The 20,724-nt window shown below is 37.5% G+C and overlaps 1 protein-coding gene across 1 annotated transcript in view; it reads left to right on the forward strand.

The window, feature by feature from the left end:
- Positions 1-20,724, forward strand: part of POLA1 (DNA polymerase alpha 1, catalytic subunit) — a 187,095-nt gene that overhangs the window by 107,423 nt on the left and 58,948 nt on the right. The window contains 1 exon segment of the mRNA XM_065741504.1: positions 20,606-20,722. Coding sequence (XP_065597576.1) covers positions 20,606-20,722 — 117 coding nt within the window.

Raw genomic sequence — 20,724 nt, forward strand, 5'->3', positions numbered from 1 at the left:
CTCTTACCCTCAAGCTCTTTACTGGCTTGTGACTCACTGTAGAGAAAAGCACAACACATTCAGGGTGCTCCTTTACACTGACTGCAACTCCCTCTTTCTCCCCTCCTTAGCCTAGCCTTCATCCATCGCAGCACTCCATTATATGCCATTACATTCGCCTACCCTACCACACCTCTGTGAAATCGTAGTTCTCTGCATGGATTTCTAACTCATGCTTATTCCTTGTGCCAAGAATGTTTCCTCGTGGCTCCTCATGCTACATCTGTCCAAGCTTTGGATGCCACTCCCTCCAAAAACTTATAATGGTCATACTTGTCAGGTTATCAAACCTGATGGAAATGATGCTCCTGTCTACTTCAGCAGATGGATCCTACCACTTCCCGCTTTGTTCCTGAGCAGAGTAAAACTTCCCTCAGCATGATGGCGACACTTCCTTATGCTGTCCTGAGTACCACTGAGCTTCTCTTCTGTGAGAGAACTCATGTTCAGCTTGGTATCTGCTGGGAGCTCCAGGTTTTCTTTTGCAAAGATGCTTTCCAGCTGTGCACTCTCCAGATTTGTTCTGGTGAAAGGGAATGCTCCTTCCCAGGCATAGCACTTTTCACTTACTTTTGTTGAACTGCATGAGGTTTCTTTTAGTCCATCCACCACCTGTCAGAATTCCGTCTGGATGGCAACACAACCCTCTGGTGCATAAGCTTCTCCTTCCAGTTTTGTGTCATCAGAAGATTTTGCTGAGGGTGCAGTCTACCCCACTATACAGATCATTAACAAAGATGTTGAACAGGACAGGATCAGAATCGACCCCTGGAGCACACCACTAGTTACTGGCCTTCAGCTAGGCATCACTGACCACACTTTACATCACTGACCTCTCCACCCTTTGGCCTTGGTCGCTGAGCCAGTATTCAATCCACAAATTTTTTTCCAGCCAGTGGTTCATATAGCTCTTTTTTATTCTAGATACATCTTGCGTTACCTACTATTTTTCTCCCTATAATTATTCTTATACATTCAGAACAAGTCACCTTTCAGCCTTCTTTTTCGATAATGAGAGATTGTAAACCTAAAATCTTTTGCCATTGCACATTTTTTTCAACACTGAAATTTTGTTTATGGTTCAATGTTATGTACCAGTTATCTCCTGACTTCTTTTAGCTCTTATTACCACAACTGTGTGCTCTGGTGTCATTCTCACCAATATCTTTGAAGAAAATTACCTCAGTACTCACACACAGATCTTTGATATTGAATCCTTACATCTTATTTGTGCCTTTAGAGCTTACATTGAATTACTTATCTACCATGACTCCTTTTCAACAGATAATTTCTGGGATACAGTATTCCCATTCTATAGGTAAGAACTGTAGTCTTTGTTCCCTGAGTATGGTTTTTTTTTTCTGTGACTGTTCTAAAATGTATTTTGTTTTGAATGAGTATAGTTTACCAAACCAGTTTCCTGATGCTTGTTATTTACTGTTCTGTTTCTGTTGTACTTAGATTTTATCTGAATTGATTTATCTCTTCTGCTAATCACTGATGTAAATGTTGAAGAGTAGGACTGTAACCTTTTCTTTGTGATACATCACCAGAATCCCTTTCCATCTCATATTGACAAATGCTTATTTGATTGTCATCACTTTGTGTCTCATGGACAATGGATTTTTTCAGATGCTTCAACTTTGCACCTCTTAATCCATTTCACATGTATTTATTAACACTAGTAATTCTATTGCACTATAATTCTATAGTCCTTTGGAACTAAATCAAGCACCATTCAAGAGGTGATAAATTACAGTACATCTGCATTTCTGAACCAAACTTGTAATCTTACTTAAAAGCAAACTTTGTGTTTAGTTTATATTGTTCTATATAAAATTATATTGGCTGATGCTAATTACATTCCTGTCTTTAATTTCTTGATCACTTATAGTCCTTAGCCAGTATTTCATTTGTTTTTCTTTCAGTTAATGTTAGACTGATGCATACAAATTGTTCTATACATCCATCCTGGTTAGCTTGTTTAAATGTTAAATGGAAAATTGGCATTTTTATAGATGGATGCCATCCCACTCTTTTGAGGTAATGTCAGGTGAAATTTAGCAAGTAACGGATAATTGTAGTAAATACTTTAAGTGCAAGTGTTAATTTTTATGATTATTCTGAATTTTTAAGGACTATAAAGTATTTTATTGCTAACAAACCCAAATATAGTTCTTAATTTGCTATCAGGCTGTTCCTACACTCTTCCAAAATACGGAAAAAAGAATGTAATGGGTTGGCACTGCTGTCTTACCCTCTTACGCATATAAAATAAAATACAGGTTGTAATAGCAGTTGATAAGTAGTCAGTCTTTTTTTTCCCCAGTCATTTATTTCTTCTTTACCTCTCAAATTGAAATTCAGATTTTGTTTCAGACACACAATTTCTTACAGCAAGTATTCTGTTTAGATTTTTGAAAAATACTTGTCCTAGAGACAATATGTGTGTCTACCAAAAACTCAAAGCAGTGACGCCATAGCACCATAGCAGCAGTTTTTCTGTCAGACAGTAGGCTCTTAGGCAACCTTTTTAAAGAAAAATAAAAAAGATAAAAAGGAGGGACTGTATTTGATTGTACTTTGGTTTTGCACTGTTTGTCCTTCCTGAGATTTACTAAACACAACTTTTAGTAAGTTCTTCCTATGTGTACATGAATGTATATTTAGAAGTCTGTGCAACAAGAGCATCCAATTTACTTGTTATGTTGATCACCATTGTATAAGCAATGGGAAAGTCTTTTTCCAGTTCTCAGATCTTTTAGTTCAGTGAGCTTTTGACAGGCCTGTTTTGTGTTGTTTTCTTTTTGGTACTTACATAGTAGCTTTAGTAGCTAAAAATCCATCTGTTTACTTTTGTTGGTCTGGAATATTTAAGGTTGAAGAAACTTCTCAGACCAGAATACCAACCTCAAAGCAGTTTTTAAGAAAATTTGCCATGTGCTACATTGGTGCAAGTGTTAATTTTTTATTTTTTATTTTTACAAGTTTTCAAACATTGCCACAGTTTAGATGTCTGGCTTGCTGTTTTGGTTGTCAGAATCCACGTAAAGCTCAATTCTAGCTGAAAAGCTTAAATTGATGAGTATTTTCTTCAAGATGTAGGAAAAATTGTTTGTTTGTTTTTTATCTTTACCTAATTCATGTCAGCTCTTCTGAGATGTTGTTCCTTTGTGGCATCACTCAAGGGGTCCTGGTGGACACCAAGTTGAATGAGTTAGCAGCGTGCCCCTACTGCTAAGAAGGCTAATGATATTCTTGGTAGCACTGGGCAAAGTATTGCCAGCAGGGCCAGGAGAGTTATGATCCTTCTCCTCTACTCAGCATTGCTGAGGACCCATCTGGAGTCCTGGATCCAGTTCTGGGGCTCCTCGGTACAGTTCAGACAGTGCAGTGTAAGTCCACCAAGATGATGGAGGGACAGGAGCACCTCTCCTATGAGGAAAGGCTGAGTGAGCTGGGACAATAGAGCCTGAAGAGTAGGCTCAGAGAGATCTTATCAATAAGTTCGTGAAGAGAGGGTATAAAGAAGATGCAGCCAGGCTCCTTAAAGTGGTGCCCAGTGCCAGGACCAGAAGCTGTGGGTGCAAACAGGAACAGAGGAGCTTCCTTCTGAGTACCAGGCAGCACTTCTGTGCTGTGCTGTTGATAGAGCAGTGCCACAGGCTGCCCAGAAGTTGTGGTGTCTCTTCCTTGGAGATCTCCAAAAGCCAACTGCATGTGGGCCTGAGCACCCTGCTCTTTTGGTGTCCCTGCTGGGGCAGTTGGGCCTAGTGGCCTTGAGAGATCTGTTCCCACCTCAGCCATTCTGTGCTGAAAATCAGGCAGGTCAGCCTAGATTCTCGAGTGCTTTGTGATATTCACAGCAATTAGCAGCAATACCCACCTGAAAATCATAATAACAAATGCTTTAAACCATCCTTCAAAGTTCTGTCTCCCTCTGGCCTTTCTTGTTGCAATCCTCAGGTCTGCATCTGAGCAGCAAGTTGTATTTTAATTATTCTGAAGTGCTATAAAACCAGAAGTTGCAGTTGAAATGTATGCATGTATAGATATGAATTTGCTTAATGATCACCAGCAAGAAATTGTGTTTATGCAGTGTTGTGGTCACCTGAGGAGGAGTGGGAAAGGGGAAAGTCTACTGTAATTTAAATCAGCTTAGTTGTAGGCCGTGCACATGAGAACGCTTTAATTATAATCACTTGCTTATTGCATGATAGTGCATTAAAGCAGTATTGCAGTTGTTCAGGTGTCTTTGCCATACCTGAAGTGCAATTGGTATGACTTGATTGTGGGGAAGAATATATATTTCATTCTTAGTTTCTTTTGCTGTCCATGTAGAAATCCATCTAAATTATTTAAATCTACAAGCCTTAAAGAAAAGCATTTAATGTTATTTTAGCAGTAAGTCCTCACAAATGTTCAAGTTCAGCAGAATTCCTTGTCAGAATTCTGGGTTTTAGGCCCTTGATCAGAAATGAGTGTCTAGCCTAGGATGTCATTAAATTTTGCAGAAGTAGGAAAGAAAAAGAAATAGCTGCTTTCAAATACAGACGTGGCAGGAGCTAGGTATGTTTTTTAAAAAATAAGAATTTAAAAGAAAAAGTAAAATTGTGGAAGCAAGTACAAGAAAGAAATTCTCAGAGGGTGGTGAGGCAATGGCACAGGCTACCCAGGAGCTTTGGGTGCTCCATCCCTGGAGGGATTCAAGGCTAAGTTGAGTGCCCTGGGCAGTCTGAGCTGGTGGGTGGCAGCCCTGCCCACAGCAGGAGGGAGTGGAAATGGATGGGTTTCCACGTACATTCCAACTCAATGCATTCTGTGATCTGAAATATGATGGAAAGAATGGCTGTAGGTGAGCAAAGAGACTGGAATTGGCACAAGGGAATTGAACTGGAACTTGGTGGATGTAGTGGAAATGAAAAGCAAAGAAACAGAGTTGAGGAGACTTGCCTAAATTAAACTATTCAAACTTGGATCCCACTAGGTAAGCACCGAGTTGGGCAAAGAGACTTGAAGTAGCATGAAGATGCACAGTGAAGATAGACCTGTGAAAATTTGCACAGGAAAAGCAATTAGAGTGATGTATGTAAAAGAAAAACCTTAAGTCTTTGCCTGCCTCTGCTGTTGACAAATACTGGGCAAGATATGTGGCTTGCAGAGAAGGAGAAAATTCACTGTTATTATGGGTTACTCTCTGCAGTTCAAGCATTAAAATCTGTGCATTCCCATATACCTTATTTCAGAGAAGGATGGGCAGAAAGATGGATTTTTAAAAATATATTAAAATAGAAGAGAGATCCTGGCATTGAAGAGTTGGACATTCAAAACTTGAGAAATGCGGGATTTAATACTGCTTACTTAACTTTATTCCAAGTTGTTTGCATCTGCCATTATCCCATTTTTTTCAGTAGCTAACTTGCCATCCTGTGGGTTGGATGGCACTCATCAGGTGAACAGGCAGGTAGGACTGGTTTGACTCCATTTCATGCTGCATGCATTCTCTGTGACTTTGCCTAGAATTATTTATTTTTCTCAAGGAGTTCTCTGTGCGTCTTCTCAGTAGTATAAGACGATTCTTATAAAATGGGAGGACAATTATTTTTCTTAGAGAAATGAGACACAGAGTAAACGCATCAGATGCACTTGAAATTGTGGGTACCCAGTCTGTGTTGCAAAAGACCAGATTATTCAGAGTGCATAGAATTGTGCAGAGCGCAGATCTAAGGTTGCAGTTGGGTGTGCTCAACCTTCAGCAGTGTACACCTTCCCATTTCACCAAAACTAGCCTGATTTTTCAGGTGACAGTTGTTTGTGAGTCCTTCCAATGAAGTTGGAAGAATGAAGAGAATCTCTGTAGCAAAGGCAGAAGCACTTCAGCCTTCCTGGGTAGGATTTGGTTGCCTTTATTGATTTTTAAATCATTCTACTGGTCTCCAGTGTCTACAGTACTCAGGGACTGCAAGCCTGTTTCATTCTAGTAGCAATCCAGACCTTTAATGAGAATTAAAATAAAGATGTGGTCCTTAACTGTAAGTTGACACATGATTTGTATGTACAGGGAATTGAAATGAGGATTATGCTGGCTTCTGATTGCATGCTTTTTTGCAGCTTAATGTATTTTTCATGTACTCTTTAGGTGAACATGCAGTGAACATTCATTACTGAAGGATGCTAATGTTACAGGAACCATGTGCACGAATCTGATGACAGAATTTGGGCTGCGTAGAGATGTAACTTGTTTATATTAACGGTGTCGTGAAAACTAAGGTCTCAACCATTCAGTCAGTTCACTGTAGCATGATAAATGCCTCAGCTCAGAACTCGTGCGTTGGTAGTATGTAGTGAATTTATTTTTAAGTCTCCTTTGTAATATGTATTACACTGTTTTCAGCGATTTTCTTTTCTTGGGCAGAATTGTTCCTCTGATGGTAGCATATTTCTGAAATACTCGATTTTATTCTGGCTTCCTGTAGTCTTTGCAAAAGCCTATACTGTAACAATAAGATTCCTACAATTTAAAAGAAAATAAGTAAAAAAATCTCAGTTTATTCAGTACATAATATCACTTCACGTAATAAGTATTTTCTTAGAAACCACCCTGTTCGGTAATTTTAAGAGAAAAAAAATTAAGCAGTTAATTCCTCTGATTTTGGATTTTAATCATGACTTGTCTTCAGCTTCCCCGGTTTACTACCACTGCCAGTGAGAGAACTCGAGCACTAAACAGTTTAATTATCTGCTACGCAGCAGCTGCTAATATTATTTTTAAAAATGCCATCTCATCTTTAGGTCCGCTGCGGACAAAAAAAGAAAGGCAGATAAGATGACTGTAGCTACCCCGTCTGCGTGGCACTGGCTTCCTTCTCTCTCTCACTTGCAGTTTTCAGTGTAATGAAGAGCGAGAGAACAATATTCTGTAATTAAGGATTCCATTAAGTTGAAGAAAAGAGCAAATGGAGTTGTTTGTTCTCCTAGCTGCAAAAATTTGGCTGGGGTGGGGGTTAGTGGTAGTAGTGAGGAAAGAGGGAGAGGTGGGTGGAGAGACCGAGTCAGGGCTGTTTGTTGAATATACTGTTAAGGACTGTTACCATCCTAATTAATCAAGTTAGAAATTACAGCTGTAGTCGGTTTCCCTCCAATTCTTGTTATCAATTTTCTTCTCTTTTGAGACAAAGCAAATATAAATTTTGTGTTCATTTGTCATTCGTTCTTTGACTTCAGCATCTCTGAAAATAACAATGTAGCACAAAAGACCAGTATTTACCTAGTTGTAATGTGGGTTGCCATGGTGTTTTGCAAATTATTGCAATTATGTTCACCATGCGAGTCGCCCTTGGTAACTGGCGAAAAAACTGATAATCCTGTTTTGAACAAAAGGTCAAATTGCTGAATAGAAAGTCTTGATTAACTAAAAGATGTACAAAGTGGAATTATTTCCTACCATTCAGAAATAGTTCTTGATCGGGTTTGGGGGAGGGGGTGAGTAAGTACATCTGATTACTGAAGTACAAAGCATTGAAAGGATGTTGTCTTGAGCCTTTCATGTAGTCTTAATGGTGGCTTTTTTGTCAAATTTACCCATTTGCGGCATTGAAAGAGGCAGCTGCATTTAAGCTTGAGAGATGGTGCTTTTTCAAGAGTTCAGTGCATGGAAAGTTCTCAGCAGTATCTGCAGTTTACTATTAGACCTTCAGCTATTAAAACTGATGTGCTGCATTTGAGCCCATAGCTCTTGGTGCTTGTAAAACCCTCTGACTGATGATCTAATAAAGTGCTCTTACCGGACAATCTCTGATCAGATACTTTAGAAAAAAAGTAAAAAAAAGAAAAAAAAAAAAAGAAAAGAAAACAAAAAACAAAAAAAAAGCCCACAGCCCTGAAAAGGATGGGGACAGAAACAAATGGCTCCACTAGAAAGTTTGCTTTTGTAACCTGCACATATTAGTAATATTAGTAAACATGACTCTTAATATGCACTTTAAGTACTTTACATGGCCACAGTTTTGCTCCAGAAATCTTCTTTATTTACATTTACGGAATAAAATTAATCTAAGGAGATGATACCTTTTAAAAAGTGTCAGTCCTCGACAACAATATGCAAACATTAGTATTCCTCTCATTGTATTCAAAATATTGTGATTTCCTGCACTTCATTGCTGTGAATTTCCTTTCTTCTTTCCTAATTTTTTTTACTGTTGGGGAGGGTAGGCTAGGGAAGCAGTGAGGAGGAAGAAGGGTTTTTCTTTTTTAATTATTTGCCTTTTTGTTTTTGAATAGCTACCTGGAAATTAATTCTTAAAACTTTGGAGAGCCTGTGTGAGAGCAGCCTGAAAGCTAAGTAAACCTGAGCAAGTTTGTGAGTTTACATTCTGCATCACCTAGCAACCCCCCAGCTCAGCCAGTTCCCTTGTCTGCCTTCAGCCCTGTTTACAGACCATTCAAACTGGTCGTCGACACCATGAAAGATATTCAGTTTCATTAGTTCCATTCTCAAGGAGAAAATAATTAAACTTAAATGAACAAACATTGCTTAGCGATGCTTTAAACTTTTCTAGTTTAAGGTGGCCAGCATGTTGAGAACATTTTGTCTATGATTATCTTTTATTCTCTTGAGCTCCTCTAAGCTTACGTGTTATGTATGTATGCGCATAATTATTTTGAAAGTTTTCTTGACTGTATTAACTCTCTCAGTATTCTAGAGGTGTTTGTAATCACGTTGCAAAGGTAAATGTTTCGTGTAAACCATCCCCTTGTCTCTTTACTCACTTGGAATGTGTACTGGAGTTGACATTAACCATGAGCCCTTGTACGTGGCAAAGTCACATTATTCCCTCCATGGTCTGCATTATGTCTGACATCACCAAACCTCCTGCAGAACATTTCTGTGGCAAGGGAAAATCAAAGACTGTGCGTATGTTTTGAGGGAAGAGGGCAGAATAGTGGAAGATGGCAGGGGTATGGTGTTTTCAGCTTTCTACTCAAAGCAAAGGCACAGGTCCTAAGAAATCTTGAGTTCTTATTGTTTGTATTTTGTTAGATTCTTTAACAGGCAATTCGTGGATGGACTGTACGAGCTATTTGTGCTTTGTTGACAGTTGACAGACAAAGGAAAATTATTTCTGAAGCAAGGTGCTGTACTTAGTTGTGACCTGTTGTAGCTGAAGAATGGAGCTTGCTTTGAGTTGTATGAATAGGGAGAATGTTTTACAGAATAGACTTGAATATCTGTCTAGAGGTTTTAGATGTCCATACTGAAGTACATAAAACCTATTTCAGTGATCCTTTCTTCAGTGTTATTTTCCGTACGTAGTCATTTTCTCCCAGTTGCTTGCTTGAAATCTAATTTAGATGTTTTCATATTGTCTTAAGTAAAATAAAAAGGCTGGTAGTTGCTGGTTTTCTGTGAGTGAGAATTTTAACCTGTGAATGCTTGTGCCATACTTTCTAATGTTTTGGCTGCATATTTTAGTGCCCAGAACCTTACTTTACTGAAGATAACAAGACTGAGGTATTGGCTTTGATGTGAAGTAAAGCAGAACATACTTGCTAATTTAGTGTATAATGTACAGCTGTTAAGGTTGGATTTTGTCTGCTCATGTTGCTATTACATGTGTTTAAATGAGGGCCGCTGTTTGCATCTAACCTATCATAAGGGTTTGGAGTGCTCCATTATCCTTTCAGCAGACTGATGACAGAGCCTGCACAAATGAGATCAATAAGTTTCAAATAACTTGTATGAAATGACATATGACTGTACATTTGAAGATGTCTTACTTTAAAAAAAATCAATTTTAATAACATGTAAAACTTTTGCATTGAGCTACAGATATTTTTCACTTCTCTCTTGTTAGATAATTTTTCTAGAAGCTCTTTTAATGTTACCTTGAGCATTTGTCATCTTGGGGTGGTGGGGTACAGTCTTGCTTTTTCCATTATCATCTTCTTTGATATCTTTTTCTGAGACTAATAATTAAGCTGATACGACAGATACTGCTGAAGGTAGTATTTTCTAGAGGTTAATGAAGTTTACTTTTGGACTTGGGTGTTTTCATTCAGTGTTCATTCAGTTTTGGATTAGAAAGCAATTCTATTTCTTTTCCTTTGGAATATCCATATCACAAAATATCATTCTTGGAAGTCTACAGGATTTCATTTTCAGTCGCATAGAAATAGACATATTATCTTTTGTGACTTACTTTGTGTCACAAGAGCAGTGCATTACTAATAGGATCTTGAGGTAGCCAGTTTATAAAAAGGTACTTAATATATGTAAGTAGTGAATAAACTTCTAAAAATTATTCTTACGGGATAGAATTTCATATTAGGTTAAACCCTCTGGAGTTCATGTCAGATTTTTTGCAATACTCAAAGGGAACTAAGCTTTGTTCTGTGGGTATTTTGAATATGAGCAGTTCAATGTGAAAGGTAAGCTTCACTTTTTGTAATGGCTGCCTGGAGCCCACATCCCTTCCTCTGTCACTCTAATATCATCAGCTTTTTCGAGACAGAAGGACACTTCATATTTTTCTGAGAAACTCAGTATTTATTTCCTCTCTTACATTTTCTTCAAGATATTGAGTTTGTAAAGCTATGTACCTCTCAATTACCCGTTGCCTAGTTGCTCTGGTCCTTCAAGGGTGTGGATTCTGTCAAATGCCTTTCAGTCAGTTTTGAATGGCAGCTTTGCAGAGGGGAACTGGGAGGACAGATGGGTCGTCTCTGAGGACAGGGGGGTTCAACAGATGCTATTTTGGAGAGGGAATCCTCTCTTGCCAGTGACTGATCTCATGGGATGGTAAAGTAATCATTAGGCTTGCACTAGAAAACTGTTGGCTAACATGCTTCAGTTTGATAACGTCCTTTAATGTACCTGTGAATATATACTGAATATATAAACAAGCATCTCTGTGGTCTGTACTGCTTTCAGGTAGTATACTTTCAAAAGCAATTGATATCTTCCTGTTACTATCCTTTCATTTAAGAGACAGTTCTGTATTTTTCCTCAGAGATTGTTTCTATCTGTTGATCAGCCTTCATAATGCTTTCTCAAGCAAATGATGAATCCGGGAGGAGTAGAATGAACCGTCCAGGAAAAGCATTTCCTTTCTTTATGAGAGTTTTATTGTATTTGTTTTGGCTTTTTGTTTTTTAAATATTTTTTTATTTTACTTTATTTTGCATTTTTATCCACTCCATCCCACAGCTGAATTCAGATCATTTATATTGGCCAGAACTCAAGAAGCTCTGAAAATGAGGAAGTGCTTTGAAAAGAAATTGAAATTGTGTCTTCAACTTGCATTGAAGTGAGGCAGCATGAAATGGAGCAGGCATGAAAAGCTGTGGGCTCTATTTACTTCTTTCCTAAATTGGATGATCAGGAAGCATCAGACTTTAAAACTACTCATAGTGAGAAATGTAAGTTATTTTTTCTGAGTGAGGAACTAGGTATAATATTCAATATGTAGAAAAAAGAAGTGTGAAGTCAATGGACATGAATGAGTTGATTTAAAGAAAAAAAAATCCTTATCTTCACTTGTGATATGGATAGTCATATGTCACACTAGATCTATGATCAGATTTCTTAATGGACTAAAGATTGTTTCATGGGTTAATTTCAGGTAAAAGTTTAAATCACTGCGTTCCTTAAACTATTTGCATTGCTTCTTGGAATTTAAAGGCAAATGTACACAATACATTATGGAATACCAGAGAATACTGAATAAGCATTCCCTGGGTGAGGAAATTAAGCTATATGGGAAATTTTTAAAGGAATTTATGAAAATGTAAGGTGCTTTCCCACTGTGAGCATACTACAGTATATTTCCTTTCAGACAGAACAAGCTTAGCGATATGTTAAACATGATAAATTAAAAAAAAAATTAAAATCCCCATTAAAAGACAAAAGTGCTTGTCAGCCAGCATCAGTAATATCTTGACCCAGCTCTTTTTATGAAACAGTCTTATTAAGAGTCTGTGAAAAATAATTAATTTATTGGCTGGGAGATAATTAAATGTTACAGTGTGAACTGCTGTATAAATCATTTAAAGCAAGATATTCTCAAAGTTCATCCTTTGTTTCGTTAGATTTTGAGTATAAATGTTAGACAAGTCAAAAATCTCTTAAAATTAATTTAAGTGAAGGATTTAGTTATGCCTAGCATTTCAAAAGAACTTGCACACACATCCTGAAATTCTGGGATGAAATTCAGACATATCTCTAGTCAGGGATCTCTTGAATCTGACTTTAGGGCTTCAGATTTCCTGTAATTTGATCTCTTTGTAGTAAGGAAAACCATACAAATGAAAATCACAGAGAAAGCTTTTCTAGTAATTTCTTACAAATTTCACAAAGTCAGGTGTTGTTAAAGTGAAAAAGGAAGTTAGAATAGTTAGTGAAAATATCTGAAACTACATGTGAAGAAACTTTGTAGATCCTGGAGGTAGTCTTCAAATATAAAAATTAGATTCACAGATATTGTTTGTTAATGCTCAGTGTCTGGTATGTTTGAATAACAGGTTTCCTCTCTTGCTTTGAAGGATGCTGAAAAAGTTGCTGACCAGAGTTCTGTGTTAGCAATTGGTTCTAATTCCACCACTCTGTTTTTAAGGGCTGGTTTACATGATTCTTATCAGTACAGTATCCTTTCCCATTATTAAGGAGATTATAATTGTTATGATAATCAAAAGTTATCAAGATAAGTCAGATTCTCCACCTTTGAAGGTGCAGCTCCACCTTCTATTGCGAACTTCTCAAGATCTAAAAAAGTTTGTATCCTCTGAGAAGCTGGCTGTTGCATCTTCTCATAAAGGCTTCATTTCTGGTGGTCATCATTTTGCAAAAGGATGAGAAAGTAAAAGAAGCCTGATGGCTGATTTTCCATATATGATGCTCTTTTGAGATAGGATTTCTTTTTATCTATCTGTCTGTCTATCTATCTATCTATCTATTTATTTATTTAACATCGACCTTGAATTTCTGGCAAGATTATCTCTGAATTTCACCTTTGCAATGAATTTACTTGCATCTTCTTTCTCCTACCCAAAGAGAGTGGAAGATAGAAAGGTGGTTCTTTAATCATCATACTGTGTTCCTTCATGTGTTGATATCTCATAAAAGATGTAAGTTCAGATAATTCAGTTTCCAAGCTGTTTGTATTAGTAGCTATGGATTTCAAAGGAATGGTCATTAAGCTGTTTATGAAGTGCATAGTCTGGACTAGGCAAGATGTTTTAAGATACCACCTGTGTGGAGTCCTCTTGATCAAACTGGACTCCACCAAGTCTGCTTTACTAGCCTCACAGATAAGTTGCACAAATAAGTTCCTCCATCACTAGTATTCATCCAGCAACTGTTAGATGCATCTTTATATTTACCCCGGGAGGACAATCAGAATGAAGCAGCTAGCTGGGAAAGTGTATGAAGCAGGCAGGTGTCAGAGCGGTGTGGGTTTGTCGGCCAATACTAGCCTTTCCTCAGAGACTTGAGAAGGCCTTTCAACAATTGAATGAGTTGATTTTCTTGTGCCTACCAGCAATAGAATTGATTTCTCTTCAAGAGAGGTCTTCTGAGGTTTTTAGTTGTTTTATCTCTCCATGAAGAACTCCAGTTCTCCTTGAGTAAACTGAGTTATGCCAAACTTCAGATCAGAAAGTGATGAAGTTTTCTATGTGAAACCTTGTTTACTATTTATGATATCATCCCTGATCTGGGGGCTTTTATCTTGGGAATATGACATGTAAGTGTCACTCTAGTCCATATTGTCTGCAAAAATCCCAGTGTCTGACACTAGTTCCTCACACTGACATTCAGATTTTCATTGCTTCTAAGATCTCACCAACACTGCACTCGTTTGTGTCAGTGTTATTTCCTGAGTATTTCTTTCTTCTGAAGAAACAAAAAAGCAGCTTGGAATTTGAATTTACTTAAACGTTTTTGAGTTTCTAGTACAGTGCAGAAAAACGTCCCTTGCTTTTTAGTAGCAGTTCATCTTTAAGTGGAAATTGATTCCACCTGTGGTGTTTCAAGTGTAAATTGTGATGCAATTCTTAAAAGATGTAGCTACTATTAATAGCCAAAACTCTTGCCAAAGAATTTGCAAACCAAGGTTTTGGCTCAAGTTCTAATTCCAGAGATGCTCCATACTACTGAGAAGCGTTTGTCTGTCTGTTCCCTGAAACATTCAGATATTTATAGAAGACGCAGGTGGACACAGAGAATACACTTGAGATGTACAACAGTTTATAGAGCAAGTGGAACCAGTAACTTTAAGGCCACTGAATCACACTCCCAGATGCTTTGACTCCATGCAGCTTTCCAGCCTCTCTGTCCCAAGCCTGTAGTGATGCATGGTGGATTTGTAAACAAATTGCAGGACTCTGCACTTGGTCTTGTTAAAACTCATACAGTTGGCCTCAGCTCATCTGTCCAGCCTGTGCATGATGCTCAAATCAGAAAATTTTCATTATGTTGTCAGATACTCAGCCTTGTAAAAACTGGCTTATTAATCAGCATGCTCACACTGATTGACTAGGAAAGCTGATCCCAGTTAGTCTTCTCACACTTTCTTTTTGGAGAGGCTTAGTAAAATAAGATGGTAATTGCAGTTTTTGCTGAGGAAGATTCATTGGAGTTTGGATCCAGTATGCTTGAGCTTAGGTGTCTTAGCCATCTGGAGATTGGATGTCATGCACCAAGATCCCATTTTAAAAAATCCACAGTAAGATTATTTTCAATGGCGACTGTAGAGGAGGAAGCACTAATTACATTTTAAATTCAGCTCTGATAGTGGCCTGAATAATTTTTAGTTCTTACAACTTTCTCCTTTGTACTAGTACATTTTTTCATTCCGTGATAGTTTAAAACATCTTTGTTCCTCAGCATCCAGGCTATCTGAAGTCAGGAAAACACTTATGGGACTGCATTCAGTCCTCTGCTGTAGCAGGCAACCAGACTACACTGTGAAATGTAGTTTATAAAAATGGTTTAGATAAAGCTCAGTGAATATGTATTGTTGACTCCTGCAACTCCTGTTTGAAAGGCTGTTCCACAACCACTTGGCTCTGTATTTTGGGGTAATATTTATAATACTTGTTGATCACTAGAGTGAGAGAGACTAATTCTCAAGAATAGACTCACAAAGAAAGAAAATTACTTTTGACTTGCAAATTTCTCCCCATTAGCTACAGTTTGTGGACATAGTACTCTTGAGGGATTTTCCTTTATGTTGTGCATTTGCTACAGGGTTTATTTTTGAAGACATTTTCTTTATATTTTAAAATGAATTAAGCATTTGTAGACAGAATGTTTGGAAATTCTAGTTGCTTTTTTTTTTAGTCAAACTGTATTTCATTTCCCACTGTGTTGCAGATACCAAGTAGAGCAAAACTGAAGGCTTTCTATTATGATTTTGTTTGATCTATTGCAAATTAACTTACAGACTTAGTGATAGCTTCTGGGAAAGGAAGGATTGGTTTTGTTTGGTCAGTGAAGATGATAGGTACGGATCAAATAAGGGTTAACAGTAATACACTTGAACAAATTGAATCAGAACATAATGCATGTATTGAATTTGATTGCAACATGCATGTCTATGGAAAAGTTTTTTTGTTTAAAACAAATCAAGGCTATGGCTTAATTATCAAAGCAAAACAAGAGACATAAAGAGCTATGTGTTTCTGATACTGCTTTTTCAAAAATAGCTCCCTTCATGCAGTTATCTACATGTTTAATTTCCATGCATAATAGCAACAGTTATTGTTGTCATTCGTTAAGAGAGATTAACAGATAGTAAGTACAAACAAACACAAATAAGTCCTGAATAGAGAGGTGACAAAGAAGAAAAGACCTCTTTAATGTTAATTATATCTGGTAGGAAGTCTAGACAAATTACATTAACTGTTTTCTCTACAAACCGAAGGGGCATTCAGTTAGCATCTACATATTCTTTTTCTTTTTTTTTAAATTTAGACAACTTAATCTTAATTTTTAAATACAGTTCATTGAGAAATGTACTTTTTAGCAAAAGTTAGGTTTTTATCATTAGTCCTTAGTCGTCAAAAACAAGTACAACAGTAATAAGCTGTTGAATCTGAATGTTTATTTTTATCCCAAACTACTGTTCTTTAGTTTAAGCAAGGATCTTTTTCAGTCTTGTTTCACCTTCCATATTTTGTGACCAACAAAGACCATGATATTTTTCTTCAACTGTGGGCTGAGGTAAACCTCCTTTAAATGTCCTTTTGTAATCATGGTTTGGCTGGAGCAACTATATACACTCTCTTTCAGGATAATAGAAGCAGTACCTTGCTAGTTGTGTAGTCCTCTGATTCTTAATTGTTAGCTAAAAATGCCAATAGGTGGCAGAAAATGCACTGTTACTTTTATCATGCAGTATTTTCATGGTTGTCTATTTCTGAGTGTTCTGCTCAGCTGAAGTTGTGATGCTGCTCCTATTCTAGGCTTTGTTTTTTCAGTTGTACTTGCATTCCCTAACTAAATACCCTGTGATCTGGCAGTTTTCATGCTTTGTTTTTCTAGTGTAATAAATGGTTTTAAAGTTCAAATGTAGTCATTTAATATGTTTTGAGTCATGAAAGTGCTCTTTTTTGCACAGAAAATCTTACCGTTTCAAGCAGAGCAATTGCATGTAAAACAGGAGGGCTTGGGACTGGGCTAGGATACCTTCTGCACTTCTTCCTGCCTGACTGTATATTTTAAAGCCCTGTTTGTTTCAAACTGCTGTCTAATACTTCATAAGGAAGGCTTAGATACCGTGTAATAGGCAAATGTGTTGTAAACAGCTTTCCAGAGAGAGCATGTCCATAGTGTATTCTTAATGAAAGGTACAGGACAATTTTTTTCAAACATGTTTTTGAGATTTCTCTCACTGTGGCTCTAATAATATTCTCAGTACTCACAGGAATGAGTGTGTGAAGATCTCGTTTGTCTCTTTGATAACTTTTTATGAAAGTAAGTTATTCAACATCTGTTAAAATTGAATTATTAAAAAAAAAAGAAAGAATTGGAGCAAGTAATCAACATCTTCCTCTTTTAGAAATAATTCTTTGGTCTATGTGTAAAAACAAAGGTAAGCACTAGCTTTTGGACTGGAGGCTCATTTGTGCCTGCTGACTTCAAAAGGCCTTGGGTCAGGGCCTGAATTAGTACTTTTCCTGATGAAGTAGTTCAGTCCTCTTGAGTAGAGCACCTTTCTTTCTAATGTAACTTGAGATATTTGCCATAAATAAGCAACTGTGAGAATAGTACTAGGACAGCTAGAGCAACAGTTGTGCAGCAGACCAAAATAAAAGGTTCCTGGATCTTTGATATTTTTTTCACCTTGCAGTATTAAATATGTAATGGTTAACGTTAATCTGCATAACAACAAAACCCAAGCATAGATGTCAGTTCATCATACTGTTTTAAAACAGCTTGCTCTGACATGGAGTATTACACTTATTTTGTTAGGAGAGCCCTACGAGTGTTGGCTTTGCCTCATCCCAACAGGTTTGGTGAACTGGTTTTTGGAGATGCTTTTTGCATCCTCCATTTACTGTAAACAGATCATAGGGTCGCTAGGCTGAGTATCAGGCTTTTAGATAAACAAAGTTAGGTGAAATTAACCCTACCTCCATATGTATGGGACAGTTTCTGACTCTTTGCAATTCTTAAGTCTTTAGAGTTGTTTTGTGTACTTTATTTCTGTGTTATGGACTCAAGCACACATCTTAGGTAGTGCTGCATACCTTGCCTTTGCCATGAAATTCACAGAGGTTATTCCAGTCTGTGAATACACAGAGGACATGAGAGGACATGAGAGCTCCTTTCTGCAAAAGCAACAAGATATGACATGGCTGGAGAAATGGTGAAATTGAGGTTTTTGGAATAAACAAGTAGTTGTTTGGAAAGGAGTAAAGGTTTCATCTGAAAAAAAAACCAAAAAAACACACACAACAAAAAACAACGAAAAACAAATCCCTGGATCAAACTCCTAGTAGTTGTGAAAAGATTATAGAAGGATATGCTTTTGAATTGAACGAAGGGGTAAAAATGGCAAACATGAAAGGACACAGTGTTCAGGTTGTCCAATTACTTGGAAAACAAGCCATCAAGAAATTCTCTGTATAGTCCAGCAACAATAGGAAAGGTATAAAATGACAAAAATAGTCAAATATCTGATTTACTGACATAGTCATATTGAATCAGGACACTGGATTACTGAATCAGAAAATAGGTTCAGTTTTGTCCTTGCCAGTGAGGAAAGAAAACTTAAGTCATGTCTAGTGAGGGGGTTCTTCACTGAGGGAGTGATTGGACCCTAGAATAGGCTCCCCAAGGCGGTGGTCACTGCCCCAAGCCAACCAGAGTCCAAGGAATGCTTGGTCAGCACTCTCAGATGTAGGGTTTGGATTTGGGGCAGTGCTGTTTGGAGCCAGGATTTGGCCATAATGATCCTTATGGGTCACTTCCAATCAGGATATTCTCATTCTGTGATCTAATTAACAAATTTGCCTTGTCAGAAAGCCAGAATCTCCATCAATCATAGAAGATATATAGTCAGGTGCTCATTACTGACCTCCCAAACCAAGCTGGCAGTAGTGGCACCAGTACTCTTGAGTAAGGTTGTGGAAACTGTAAGGGTAAACTATATAAACTATGACAGTAGTTGGAAACTTCAGCTGCCACGATGGAAGCTGGACTGAAGGCAGTGCCAGAACGTGGTGATACAGCTTGTTACACAGTCAGTGAGAATGGCTGCAGACTATTTTCTGAGTTGTCCTCTGGTTTGAAGTATTTCCGTCAAAGTACCAGGAGTCCTAATGTGTTCAGATTAGCTTCTTTGCAGGAGCAACAAAAGCAGAAGTTTGGAAAGGCAGGCAAAAATAGACTGTTCACAGCAGAAACTTCTACTGCAGAGATCCCTGATAAACTAAAATAGAGAGTTTAATAACACTGAGCTGCTTGGGATTAGTAAAAGCAGGTAGAGTTTGAGAAAAGTTGCAGAAATACCTTTAGATACTAAGTTGGCTTGTTAGTTTACAATGAAAGATGAAATCTGTCAATGAATGTCAAGTGATGTAGTTGCTAAAAACCTGATGTTTATTTTGCATCCCATGTATGTATTGACTTTTATGACTTAATAATGAAATTGTAGTATTTGGATAATAACATGTCATTCTGGAAATGGCTGCTCAGTGTTCAGATACTCACTAGTGAACCAGGAAAACAGCTAGAATAAAGGAGCAGAGAACAAGATGGTTCTTCAAGCATCCTGCGCTGAGTGTGCAGTACTGATTTGTTCTGCTTCCCTGTTTGTTCGGTTTTCCCCACCCTCTCATTCTAAAAAGAACCTACAAGAGATTAGAGATGGCAACAAAGATGTGGAATGGTTTCCTTGTAAGGAACAACTAAATAACTTAGAACTATGGTTTGGAAAGGAGTTTGGTTGTAAGTGATGCGATGGAGGTCTGTGAAATCATGAGTGGAATAGAAAAGGTGAATGCAGGGAATGGCCATTCCTGCTCTCTTCTGATATGAGAGCTATGAAAAAAGAATTGTGTGTGTGTTTGGGAGAAATAAGACAGTTTTTTCTACAGTGCATAGTTGTTCTGCAGTATATCATAGATACTAAAAGCTTACATTGGTTCAAAAAGCCCTTGAAGTTCAGTGGATTGAGGATGTAGTAATGCATCCAGTACTAATGGATATATAGAGGGGCAGTGATTGAGGAGGTCCTTGCACCATTTCCAAGAGCTGATCTTCTGGAAAAAAACTTATTGTATATTTTCTCTTATGCTATTCCCTAGGGATCTGCCATTGGTGGTTTTTGGAAATAGGGTATGTCACTGGCTTAACCTACGGCTGGACCTCATGCAAAAGATGTTCTCAGATCCTTACTGATCTCAAAAACATTTCCTCTTTTCTACTCTTAAGAGAACCCTTTTGCTTTTTGAGCTGACAGAGAGAGAAAACTGGCTCAGATTTTGTATAAATTTAACACAGTAAAAAGTTAGTTGTTCATAAATGAGTCTATTTATGTCAAAGTCTCAATAGCTTCTATTTACAAGTAAATAAATAAAAGAAGCCTTCTGGCTGTCGTTAGTAAACCTAAAAATTAAAACTTTTTCCACTCACAAGTGTAAGCAAAGAAGTAATGTTTACTTTAAAGTTTAAATGGAGGTATCTTGTCTAGTCTGTAGGGTTGTATAAAATAACTCTGTTACATGTTAACATTTTCTGAACTGAATGACAGTGGTGTCAGTATATATCAAGAAAGGGATGACTGAGGTGTGCAAATGTGGAATTTGAAGCAAGAAGACTTCAATTTTCTTCTGCACTGTTGATTGTATTACCTTAAACAAGGATCTTTATCCCTTTACACATGATTTTTGGATCTAAAGGACACATGTTATAGTATCAGCTTCAAAGAGGACTTAGTTGTTTTTTTTTTTGTTTCCCTCCTCTTTGACTGTGATGCATTGTTTGTATGGAATAAAAACAAGCAGTGCCTGGAACTTTTACTAAAAATGTTCTTTTTTCTCTTTACATTTTCGCTTTCTGCAGGGTTGGTTAATATGTGAGGAGCCAACTTGTCAGAATCGAACACGATGGCTTCCCCTCAGTTTTTCCCGGAGTGGTCCTGTATGCCAGGCCTGTAGGAAGGCTATCTTGAGACCAGAGGT

This window comes from Cyrtonyx montezumae, unplaced genomic scaffold (assembly GCF_038088225.1).
Source record: "Cyrtonyx montezumae isolate F1298 unplaced genomic scaffold, pur_monq_1.0 scaffold_3, whole genome shotgun sequence".
Taxonomy (NCBI): domain Eukaryota; kingdom Metazoa; phylum Chordata; class Aves; order Galliformes; family Odontophoridae; genus Cyrtonyx; species Cyrtonyx montezumae.